Below are 13,163 nucleotides of genomic sequence, written 5' to 3'. Positions count from 1 at the left end.
TTTGCACCAGGCGTCCTATTGGGAAGACCCAGTTCTCTGAGTGCATGTTCTGGAATTGGGCAATAGGGGCAGTACAGGATTCCTTTTGCTGTACCGACCTCCCCGCTGCACCAAGGATTCCCTGCCCGAGCTGCTTCAGGTCATGGCAGGTGTTCTCCTGGAGACACCTAGTTTGGTTGTCCTAGGGGATTTTAACATCCATGCCGACACGACCTGGGGCCGCTCTGGACTTTGTGGAAAGCATAGCCTCCATGAGGCTGTCCCTGAATAAGTCTGGGCCAACTCATAGCCGCAGACAAGCCTTAGACCTGGTGTTCACCTCTATGGATGTTGGTGATCTGACATTAAGTAAAAGTAAAACTAAAGTGCCATGGTCAGATCACTTCTTGGTGCAACTGGACTTTTCCGCAACCCTTCCCCTCTGCAGGGAGGTGGGACCGATTCGCATGGTCCACCCCTGCCACTTAATGGATCCAAATGGTTTCCAGAGAGTGGTAAGGGATGTTTTATCCCATGTTGATGGCCTTTCAGCTGATTTCCTGGTGGCCCGCTGGAATGTGGGGCTATTGACTATTTAGCTCTGAAGCACCCTCTCCGATTGCATGGAGCCCAGACAGCCACGTGGTTTTCCATGGATCTGAGGGCAATGAATCGCTGAGACTGCTAGAGCGCCGGTGGCGGATAACTCATTTTGAATCTGACTGCACACGGGTTAGAGCTCAATGTCGAGCCTACCAAGTGGCAATAGCAACGGCGAATAAGACCTTCTTTACCGCCTCTATTGCATCTGCGGAAAAAAGCAGGCCTCATCATGGGACTGAAACTGCCTTGGTCGCACTGGTCGATGATCTCCGGCAGGCTAGGGACAAAGGTGAGAGCTGTTTCCCAGTTCTGCTGGATCTCTCAGCGGTTTTTGATACCATCGACCACAACATCCTTCTGGACCGTCTAGAGGGGCTGGGAGCTGGGGGCACTGTTATACAGTAGTTCCGCTCCTTCCTCCTGGGCCGTGTTCAGAAAGTGATGGTGGGGGATGAGTGCTCAGACCTCTGGGCTCTCACTTGCGGGGTGCCTCAGGGTTCTGTCCGCTCCCCCATGCTTTTTAACATCTATATGCAGCCGCTGGGAGAGATCATCAGGGGGTTTGGGCTGGGTGTTCATCAATATGTGGATGATACCTAGCTCTAACTCTCTTTCAAATCAGAACCAGTGAAGGCGATGAAGGTCCTATGTGAGTGTCTGGAGGCGGTTGGAGGATGGATGGCGGCTAACAGATTGAGGTTTAATCCTGACAAGACAGAAGTACTGTTTTGGGGGGACAGGAGGTGGGCGGGTGTGGATGACTCCCTGGTCCTGAATGGGGTAACTCTGCCCCTGAAGGACCAGGTGCGCAGCCTGGGAGTCACTTTGGACTCGCAGCTATCCATGGAGGTGCAGGTTAATTCTGTGCCCAGGGCAGCTTTCTAACAGCTTCATCTGGTACTCAGGCTGAGACCTTACCGTATCTGCCCACGGATTTGTCTCGCCAGAGTGGTGCATGCTCTAGTTATCTTTCGCTTGGACTACTGCAATGCGCTCTGTGTGGGGCTACCTTTGAAGGTGACCTGGAAACTACAGCTAACCCAGAATGCGGCAGCTAGACTGGTGACTGGGAGCGGCCGCCAAGACCACAATACACAGGTCTTGAAATACCTACATTGGCTCCCAGTACGTTTCCGAGCACAATTCAAAGTGTTGGTGCTGACCTTTAAAGCCCTAAACGGCCTTGGTCCAGTATATCTGAAGGAGTGTCTCCACCCCCATCGTTCTACCCGGACACTGAGGTCCAGCGCTAAGGGCCTTCTGGTGGTTCCCTTGCTGCGAGAAGCCAATTTACGGGGAACAAGGCAGAGGGCCTTCTTGGTAGTGGCACCCACCCTGTGGAAAACCCTCCCACCAGAGGTCAAAGAGAACAACTACCAGACTTTTAGAAGACATCTGAAGGCAGCCCTGTTTAGGGAAGCTTTTAATGTTTGATGGATTACTGTATTTTAATATTTTGTTGGAAGCTGCCCAGAGTGGCTGGGGAAGCCCAGCCAGATGGGCGGGGTATAAATAATAAATTATTATTTATTATTATTATTAATTTATTATTATTGTTGTTATTATTATTATTATTATTATTATTATCTGCAGCTTGCCTACTTTGCCATTTCAAAACTATGAGAAACTGAAGACACTGGCTGCAAGTTGGGCTTCTGCGAACACCTGCCCAGAAGCACCCGACCTTGCCCAAATGAAAACACCGTTTGGAAACTATAAAAATCAAAGCATTTTATCGAGTGGCTAGTTTTGCTGCCTTGAAGCGAGCCAGTCCATTTGCTCGTGGGGAGGACCTGCGGTGCGCGCTCCTCTGCGCACGGGGGCAGAGACCCCTGGAGGTGTGTCGCTAAACATCCGTGGGACGCACCAGGCATTAAAAAAACCTTCGCCACCCGTTAGCTTCTCCGTTGCCCCCCCTCCACCCCCGCAGCGGCTGATGGTTCCTTCCTGGCAAGACGTGGCCCTAATTGGCCAGGGCTTTGATTTGTTTCCCTTGAGAAGCGGCTGTGGGTGGCCCGGCCGTGACTTTTTCGCTCGTCCCCAGGGCAACGGGACGCCGCCGCTGATTGGAGCAGGCAGAGCAGCGAGTTGAGCCGGACGCTGGCGGGGGCGTGGGGAGCAACTCGGGGGCCGGCAATGAGCGCAAGCAGCAGCAGCAGCAGGTGAGCTGCCCGCGCGCTAACTAGCGGGATCTCCAGAACTGCGCGGGGAAGGCGAGGAAAGGGCGTCCAGCTTCGCGTCGCGGAGAGAAGTTGGGAAGGGCGCGCAGCCGCGAAGGAGAGCATCGCCAACGAAGTGTCCCAGCTGCTGCAGCTGCAGCTGCAGCGCCGCCGTCGCCTCCTCCTTCCCCGCTCCTCCCTGTGTGAACCTCGGGCTGGAGATGGAAGAGGACGAAGACGAGACGGCGCAGGAGAAAAGTTTCGCGGAGGACGCGAGGGCCCAGTTCGTGGGGCGTCGCGTGGCGCATTTGCTGAAGCTGAAAGACGACAAATGGAGTCAGTTCCTGGCGGAGGAAGACAACCAGAAGCTCCTGGAGGACTTTCTGGAGAACAGCCGCCTCCCTTTGCTGGCTTTCTGCCTTTCTCTGGCAGGAGGGCTAGCAGCTGGGACGAAGGTAAATAATGGCCAGGGAGGTGTTTGGGTGGGGTGCCAGAACAGGCGCGCCCTTCTGTAATCTTGCAGTGCGCCAAGTGGACTGGTTTCTCCTTCGCCTCCTGTGGGCTCCGTCAACACCCAGCCATGTGGATGTGTTTTGCGCATGCTGTTTGGTATGGGTGACTTCCAAATCTCGAAGCCAGCCTGGGGTGCCAACGTGAATAAAATATTGGGGGGGGGGACAGGTAAGCCCACATAATCGATCACATGACATGGCACACACCATCTGAATGGCAATGCCCATCAACTTTAAGGGGGTGCGGACCCCTCCAATATTTTATTGGGGGAGCTGAAAGGGCCTTGGCTCCTATGGAGCCATTCTAGGAGACGTTAACTCCAAAATATCATCAGGTGTTGGAAAAAGGTGCATATACTGATATGCTTGCACTGTAGGACTATAACTTCAGATTGCTTATATACAACTTCAGATTGCTTATATACAACGTGATTGTATCCATGTGTATACAGTCACTTTCTTTTGAATTGGATTGAACATGACCATAGTCCACAGTGGACTGTTGTCATTTTCATAAGGGGGGGGGGGAGAGAGCTGTTCAGCTCAGTCAGTAGAGCATGAGACTCTTAATCCCAGGCATGTGGGTTTGAGCCCTATGTTGGCCAAAAAAGATTCCTGCATTGCAGGAGCTTGAACTAGATGACCCTTTTGGTCCCCTCCAGCTGTATGATTCTGTGATTTTATTATTCTATCCCACCCAACCTCCAGTGACAAAAATTATTGCTGGCTATTGTGGGCCTACCTGTGGGCTGTACCCACCTGCAACCTATTTTCTTTACAGCATCCATACATAACGAAGTTGTGGGGACTGTTCCTGAGAAGTTTCTAATGCACAGTTCTTACTTCAGAATGAGTTTGCATTATTTAACACTAATCCCTAGAGCCATGTACCACTAGTCTGTCAATATATTTCATATATTTCCATTTGGTTGTAAAAGGTGCACAGTTAATTCATTGGTAGAACCTCATCTCACATATACTGTTTGAAACATGTTCAGTGCTATAGTCCTGTCTGGTTGCCCCAAAATATAGAACACCTTTCCTTTGAGACCTGCTAAAGCCCAAGTCTTTTTGGAAAATGTTGTAAGACCTTTGTGCCTGGGCTGGTTTTTTATTTATTAATATGCAAGTCTGATTTATCTGTTGCGAACTATAGTTTGATTGTGTTTCTGTATTGTAACTCACCAAAAGCCTGAGCAATGTGGCAGGTTACAAACCCAAACAAATGCCAATAGGTGTGGCCGTTGTTTCTGGATCTGTAAGGTAAACAATGTAGGTGCATTTTCTGCTTGTTTGCTGAAGAGCATGTTTACTTATTTGAGAAACATTCTCTGCTGCAGTAAAAATGCTATTGTGTATTATATGTAACACTTAAGTCATTTTGCTGAGAAACTGAATTTCAGAAAGATTTGTATTGGTAATTGCTTCCATGTGATTCACAGCTTTCAAAAGCTTCTTTACACAACATGGTTACAGGTAGGTAGCCGTGTTGGTCTGGATCGAAGTAAAATAAAAAAATTCCTTCAGTAGCACCTTAAAGACCAACTAAGTTTTTATTTTGGTATGAGCTTTCGTGTGCATGCACACTTCTTCAGATACAGTGAAATGGAAGTTTCCAGGCACTTATGTAGAGAAGGGGTGGGGAGGGGTGGGGATGGGGAGGGGGGATCACTCAGAAGGGTGGTGGAAATGGGTGATTGACTGACTGATAGCTGTTGATGACCGCAAACGACTGCAAATGGTTTTGCATGAAAAAGCAAGGGTTGAGATGGCTGAAGATCGCTTATCATGTATAATGAGATAAGAACCCGATATCTCTGTTCAAACCAGGTCCCTCCATGGTTTTGAGCTTGGTGATAAATTGCAATTCAGCAACTTCTCTTTCCAGTCTATTTCTGAAATTCTTTTGTAGTAAGACAGCTACTTTGAGATCTTGTATAGAATGTCCTGGGAGATTGAAGTGTTCTCCTACTGGTTTTTCTGTCTTCTGGTTCCTGATGTCAGATTTATGTCCATTTATCCTTTGGCGTAGGGTTTGGCCTGTTTGTCCAATATAGAGAGCTGAAGGGCACTGTTGGCATTTGATGGCATACACAATGTTAGAGGATGAGCAATTAAATAGTCCTGAGATGGTATGTTGGATGTTGTTGGGGCCAGTAATGGTGTTGTCTGGGTGTATGTGGCAGCAAAGTTGGCATCTGGGTTTATTGCAGGCTCTGGTACCAGTGTCCATGTTAAGTCTGGTGGTTGTATTATTGTGGGTGAGGAGTTGTTTAAGATTGGGTGGCTGTCTGTAGGCAATGAAAGGTCTTCCTCCCAGAGCTTGAGAAAGGGAGCGGTCATTGTCCAGGAGAGGACAATGTTTACACAACATGTTTATCACAAGCTGTTAACTTGGTGTGGCTATGCTAAATTATCTCCCCTTGACTTTACATGAGTTAAGATTGCAACTTGGATTCTGATGTAACTGCTGAGTTATGATACCAGTTCATAGGGGAGGGGACGTGAAGTCCAATACTTCTTTCCTACTGCTGTGTCTGTGATGAGAAGGTTCATGGTTACAGTTCCTCTGTAATGAGATGAGACCTCAAAGTGAAACAAGTAAGGGGAGTCTCTGATTATCTGGAATTCTCTTTTGTTCTTCGTTTACTTTTTACTTCAGATTTGATCTTCATAACAACACACTTACTTTATAAATTTAGGTGGGGAAGGCCAAACAAACTAGATACAACTTGTACCAATATGTTGCAACTAGAGTTAAAAGTACTGAATTTCATCGCTAATTATAAGACAGCTATTTTAAAGCCATTGCATTGCACAAAGTAGTAGAAGAAAAATCAAAGCAACCCACTACAGTAGCTAATAATTTTGAAGTATGCTTCATACTCACAGCAATATGTAATAAATCTGGATCAACCCTAATGAAAAAAGGTATCGAAATTAAAAATGAGTTTACTAATTAGGGTTGCCGTATGTCCTCTTTTTCCAGGACACATCCTCTTTTTCATGGGTATGTAAAACAAGTTGTCACAGAGATCCATGTTGTTGTTTAGTCGTGTCCAACTCTTCGTGACCTCATGGACCAGAGCACGCTGTTGTCCCCTTCTCCTTGTGCCCTCAATCTTTCCCAGCATCAGGGTCTTTTCCAGGAAGTCTTCTCTTCTTATGAGGTGGCCAAAGTATTGGAGCCTCAGCTTCAGGATCCATTTTGCTCTTCAAAATATGACAATCCTAAAAGTTTACTTTATTTTTCAAATTTACTAATCTAACATCAAGGTTATTAGTGTTGGTATACTTAAGTATAAATTGCCTCCATAATCCTTCATTGTGGGGAAATAAATGACCAGAAATAAGTTTCCATACATAGATTCTCCTTTAGTAGAGCAGCAAGGCTGTGACTAGGGAGACAGGGAATCCAGCAGCCTCACACACACACACACACACACACACACACACACACACAAACAAACAAACACAAAACATACATACACACATACACTGTGGAAGCTCCAATCCAGAAGCATATAAGCACCACAGCAGGATATACAACCACTAATTCACTGAATCTTCTGTACATTGTGCAAATGTGCACATCATTCCAGTCATCAAAGGGCTTTTTTTTGTTTGGGATACATTGCAGCTGTCCCGGAAAACTTATGCCCCATAGTTTCCAAAGTTGTTTATGGAATGTTGCAACATGTGAGCATGAATCTTGGCAGTCCTGGTACCGCGTTATGGTAATCTTCTGTAGTTGCAATATTATGGACCAAACCTATTGTGTTCAAGAGCTATTCCACTCTGATCTGGTTTGCATGGAGCAATGGAGCATGGTTGTTTATCTTAATCATGGTTCCCAGTCTTAATTCCCATTTTAGTACAGTTATAGTGGTGCATGCCAACCTACAATCTCCAAGCAGTGCAAGATTCCAGGAGCTTGCCCAGAGTTCAGTTTCCTCAGAAAGAGGGACAGTAGTCAGCGGAGACTGTGGTGTCTTCATATGACGTATGGTTTATTTGCACATATATGCAACACGAGCCTATGATGGAGGGGTTCACAGCATTAACATCCCAATGAGGTCTTGCTTCTCCCATAGCCACAGCCTTTGATTCCAGCAGAAATCATGCATGATTCTATCAGCTACCCAGCCTGCTTCCTGCTTCTAGTTCTAGCTCACACACCTGAAGGCTTTTGTCTTTCTAACTACCAGTGACTTGTGGGAGGGGCCCCCACTCATTTGTAGTCTGGCACAGAGTCGCTTACTTTGTTGCTTTAATGACCCATTACCAAGAAACTTGTCTGGCCATTCCAGCAATTGGATCCTTGTTGCATCCAGAAATGAGAAGGGACTCTGGCATACAGCGTACCCCCCCCCCCAAAAAAACCCTCATAACACTATATAAATTATCAAATGAATGAGTACATATGGTCACAATTCATTCACTTGAGAATTGTAACTTATATCTTTCTGGTTTAGATACGAAGCGGCATGAAACCCAAAACCGTTTGTATTATGAAGAACACAGACTGCATTGGAGCAGAAAACTGCAATGAAGCCCTCAAATTTGCAGAATTGTCTGGAGCACCTATGGAGCATGTAATGATTTTCTTAGAAGAGGTACTTCTAGCTTATGTATTTCTTCCATAATTCTAATTTCTCAGTCTTTAACCGCACTACACCAAATAAATGGATTTCAATCCTACTCCGAACTTGCAGGTGTGGGGGGGATCCTTTGTAACATCTGATTTAGATCAAATAGGTTTGACCAGGATGTTGGTTAATCGGGTTTATGAAGAAGGGGTAGCATGGGTCCGTAGCTGGGGGTGGGGGTGGTCCCTCAGTTTTTTTTAAAAAAAACCAGGGTGTCTTTTACCTGAATATTCAACCCTCCTTTATTTCCTTGTAAAGTAAAATATAAGGTAGGGGATGCAGACAGTAACACTCGGTAGCTCACAAAAGCAAACAGAATTTCACACATCACACTGACCATTGTTTAAAACAAACTGGTTTAATGTGAAAGAGCATGTTGGTGGCATGGTGTATAAAATATCTTGCAGCTCTTCCCCCACCCTGCTGCGCTTCTGTACAATGTTATTATCTCAACTTGGTTTCATTGTTTGTTTCCCCCTAACAATCCTAGAGCAGTAACCAAGGTTTGTTCTTGGCTTACTGCTTGTGGTTTGCTTAAAGGAAACCATGAATGAACCCATGCCAGGAAGATACAACAAGCCAGCCTCTGGTTTGTTTTGTCCGAAGCAGAAGGGGGAAGGAGTGATGTGACAACTTTTTAGCACTCTGCCCCAACGTGCTGCTCATTCACATTAAACCATAGTTTAAAACAGGCACCCCCAAACTGTGGCCCTCCAGATGTTTTGGCCTACAACTCCCATTATCCCTAGCTAACAGGACCAGTGGTCGGGGAAGATGGGAATTGTAGTCCAAAACATCTGGAGGGCCAAAGTTTGGGGGTGCCTGGTTTAAAACCATGTCTTGTTGACGACACAGGAAGCAGGTCATTGATTAGGATTTCTGCTTCAGGGTTTATTCTGCGGGAAGTCAAAATGTCATTAATGAAGACTTAGTTTTCCCATAATATGTTGTAGAGAGCATTGTCCTTGCATGCTTTCCACTTAAAATGGCAGGCCAGGGTAGATGTTAATGAGAATGGCTATTTGAGAGCAAATTTACTTGGTAAATAAGTGATCACTCTGCCTTTGCGCTGTTGCTTACTCTGAAAAGTTCCCTCTATCATGTACAAAATTGGTGATAGCAAATGAAAAGGGATCCTTTAACCCCAGTTATGGAAACTTATACCTGGTGTCTCTTCTGTAGTTTTATATGTGGCAGGCAAGAACTTTTCTAATACCCTAGGCTTTTCAACTAATTCTTAAATACTTTTTAGAAACTGTGAGTTTTACTCTGCAGCTCAGCCTGTAGACTTTAAGTGCTCTTGGTGTTTTGTTTTATTATATTTATTGTTTATAATTTTATGTTCTGAACTGCCCTGGGATATACATTATGAACAGTGCTTTATAAAAGCTATAAATAAATAGTCTGCATGTTATTTCTTTATTGCAAGCAGATTGGACAAGAGACTGGAAATAAAAGGGTGAAATGGGATTTAGCAAGCATTAAGTTTAACCAGCAAGTTTGCATTTAGCAAACATTATCACTATGGGAGATGTATAGCAACAAGCAAGTGTACGTGAATGTAGTGGTTACAAATCATATTCATAGTGCCACAGTGACTGTTTACTTAACTACTTTATTGCACAGAGATCAGCTGAGAATTTCACAACAGCAGAAATGCCTAGTCAAATATTTAATGTAAAGATCTTGCATTGTTCAACATGCTTTTGATTATTTCTTACTACATAGCTGTCCAAAGTATTCATGCCACGTTGGGTTTTTTTTAATATATAAAAAATTCTTTATTTAAAAAGGACTAAAAAGTGTGAAGATAAGAGACAGAAATGCTATGCTAGCCATTTCACAATCAATCAAGGATCTTCCTCATTATCCTCATGCAAAAAACCTGACTCTTCTTAGAACATACTACAAAGAGTAAAACTTGGAGCAATTTATATCTCTATCCCTAATTCCTTTTTGTAAATATAATAAATTACTCGCGTCCATCTACTGTAGTTTCCAGCTATTCAACACTTGTGCATACGTATTCTCCCTTACCATTATAGAGAATTTTTTCTACTAATTGGGTTTGATTTACTTGACATTCAAATGTTCTTCCATGACCTAATGTACAATATATATATATATATATATGCCATTGTTTATATAAAGCCATGCCCAGTATAATCCAAAATGCAGGAGGATGGGGCTGAAAAAGAAAACATGTTGGGGCGTGTCACTAAGAAACTGAAAGTGCTGCTAGGTTTGAAGCCTCCCCCCCCCACCCGCCCCTCTCTGCAATGCATTTATATTAGGCTTGGCATATTTCAAAAAGTAACAACCAGGACACCTCCAAAGTTGTTGAAAATTTTTAAAGACAAAAACGCATAAAAGACCCGTGATTGACTTGCCTAAGATCTAGGACAAAGTGCCACATTTCGGAAATTACCCCCAGACGTCTATTTCGCCTAGAGGACAGGACTTCTGTGCCTTTAATTGCCCTGCTCTCTTTTGAGTCTGGAACCCTTAAAGAGAAACCAGCAGACCCTTTGTTTAATTAATTTCCAAGCAAAGGGTCTGCTGGTTTCTCTTTAAGGTTTCCAGACTCAAAAGAGAGCAGGGCAATTAAAGGCACAGAAGTCCTGTCCACTATTGAGTCTGGCAACCCTGATTTCGCCTTTGAAACCCCGGGAATATCCGGACATATGGCAGCCCTAGTTTATATATGTGTTTTGCCTCTATCCCACCACTGTTTTCTCACTTCTTTCAGGTTGTACTGCCCATTCTTTCCAATAAGAAAAATAATGAGTCGTGGCCACATGTTGTTTCCCTGGACATGGAACGTCATGTAGAAATCATGAGAAATAAGGCATATGTTATGACTGGAGCTATGTCAGGAAGAACTCTGCTTCCCATTCCAACAGTTGCAAGAGAGACTGAGTTGCATGAGATATGTACTGAAAATAAGTAAGGAGTCTCTCTCTCTCTCTCTCTCTCTCTCTCTCGTGTGTGTGTGTGTGTGTGTGTGTGTGTTTACATCAAAAAGAATTGCATTTTGCTTCATGTTTCTTCAAGCAGAGGATAAAACGTTTTGGTTGAATCCTTAAAAATGGCAATAAAACTGAATGGTGGGAGTCACCTGTCAATGTGAGATGTACAATACCAAGCAAAGCGCTGTGTACTTCAAGTCTTTGGAATGTAATTGCAATGAGTGAAATAAGTAACAGATGTATTGATTATTGCATTATTTTTATTTTATTTTTTTAGAAAGGCACAAATTACTAAAGCCTATTTTACGCCAAAATCAAAATGGTATAGCAATAATCAGCATTAGATTTTATTTCACAGAAAAATAAGTTGTTTTTCTTTAAAGGCAGATTTTATTAAACTATTAACAACGATACCTTTTTTTTAAAAAAAAAAATGGCAAAATAAGAGTTTGAAACTGGATGGTCCCGAAAACAATTTGGCTTACAATTTGGTTTGCCAAATCTGAACAAATTTGCCTGGTTGGACACTGTTTAGCATAGGGGTGAAAGACGTTGGAAATGGGGTAGAAAAGTTTTCAGTGTGAAACTGAAAATTGGCACTTCCCAGTGTAAAAGAGAGACTGTTTCTAAGATGATAAACAGACAGAAAATGACACAAAACAAAAAAATGTGATAGAAGGGCCTACGATGCTAAGCAATATAAACTGATCTAAGTGCAAAGTAAGACAGGAATATAGAGCCGATACATGCACTGTAAAATGTCACTGAATTTAAGAATGTGGGAATCCTGCCATTTTCCTAACTTGCAGGCAAGACTCTTTCGCAAGATCAGTACTGCATGCAATAGAATCAATGGTTATCAAGTGGTCGCATCAAATACAAGACACTGTGGGAAGGAATTCATCTGAAACTCTTCTTCATGGCTTTCACTCAGATCCTCAGGTTGAGCTAAAGTTTTGGGAAGAAAGAAAGGATAATCTCTTGTGCATATATGACCAGGTAAGCAATTAGCACTTCGTGACCATTGTTGTAATTGTATCTTTGTATATAATGTGATTTAGAGTTGAAAAATTGGATACAGTAGTAGTTGTTAACTTGTAGATACGTACTGCCAGGCAAGCTGAAGTTTGTTGTCTGTGCTCTGGTAAGCTCTAGGTTAGGTTACTGCAACATGTTATATGTAGGGCTGCCTCTGAAGATGGTTTGGAAATGTCAGCTGGTGCAGAATTCAGTGGCCAGGTTGCTCACAGGGGCAAGATGGTTGGAGCATATAATGGGCCTTTTCTGTGGTGGCTCCCTGTTTGTGGAATGCTCTCTCCGGGGCGGCTTGCCTGGCATCATCATCAGGCGCCAGGCAAAAACTTTACAAGCAGGCCTTTGGCCTTTAAATATCTGTGGGCCTTTAGAAGTGGGTGGGATTTTTATTTTATTTTAATGTATTTCTCTTTCCTCTTGGTTTTAATGTACCCATGTGGGGTTCATTGTCTATTGGTTTGGTTGTAAGTTGCTTAGGGTTGCCCTGGGCAAGATAAAAGTGACTTACAAAGTACAGTGGCACCTCGCAAGACGAATGCCCTAAAAGACGAATTTTTCGCAAGACGAATGCGTCTTGTGATCTGATGGTGACTCGCAAGATGAATTCATTTTGCGAAAAAATCGTCTTGTGAATCGCGGTTTCCCATAGGAATGCATTGAAATTTAATTAATGCGTTCCTATGGACAAAAAAAGAAATTTCAATGCATTCCTATGGGAAACCGCGATTCGCAAGACGAATTTTTCGCAAAACGAATTGACTCGCAGAACGAATTAAATTCGTCCTGCGAGGCACAGTGTAAATAAAGGATAAATAAATTGTGACCTCGACTTCCATTGTCCTTGAGCATTGGTCAGACTGGGGCTGATGGGAGTTGGATTCTAGCAACATCTGCAGGGCTTCATATTCCATACCCCTGTACTAAACTACAAGAGAAAATTATATTCACCAAGTACCTACAACTAGTCAGGTTTCCCTGGGATAATATTCCACAGTTGGGGGGCCCACTACTGAGGAGGGGGAGGCAGGGGAGGCACCCAGAGCAAAACCGCTGGTGGGCTTTAAAGAATGGCCGGGTTCATAAACATGCAGATGGTCTAACTAACCTTGGTACTAACTAAGCTATAGCAAAGTTTAAAAAATGAATAAATACTAGTGACCCATGTTCTAAGGCAGTGTTTCCCAGACTTGGGTCTCCATCAGTTTTTGAACTACAATTCCCATTATCCCTAGCTAGCAGGACCAGTAGCCAGGGATC

At 43.9% G+C, this 13,163-nt stretch overlaps 1 protein-coding gene across 1 annotated transcript in view; it reads left to right on the top strand.

Moving 5' to 3' along the window:
• The first annotated feature begins 2,707 nt into the window (after positions 1–2,707).
• The window catches only part of DNAH11 (dynein axonemal heavy chain 11), a 143,647-nt gene continuing 133,191 nt past the window's right edge, over positions 2,708–13,163 (top strand). The window contains exons 1-4 of the mRNA XM_035129059.3: positions 2,708–3,196; positions 7,729–7,869; positions 10,652–10,848; positions 11,681–11,870. Of these exons, the coding sequence (XP_034984950.3) occupies positions 2,963–3,196; positions 7,729–7,869; positions 10,652–10,848; positions 11,681–11,870 (762 nt within the window). The 5' untranslated portion in view covers positions 2,708–2,962. The remainder of the gene's footprint in view (positions 3,197–7,728; positions 7,870–10,651; positions 10,849–11,680; positions 11,871–13,163) is intronic.

This window comes from Zootoca vivipara, chromosome 11 (assembly GCF_965207765.1).
Source record: "Zootoca vivipara chromosome 11, rZooViv2.hap1.1, whole genome shotgun sequence".
In the NCBI taxonomy this organism is placed as follows: Eukaryota; Metazoa; Chordata; class Lepidosauria; order Squamata; family Lacertidae; genus Zootoca; species Zootoca vivipara.
Note: the sequence above shows the minus strand (reverse complement) of the source record. Positions and strands in the feature narration are given on the sequence as shown.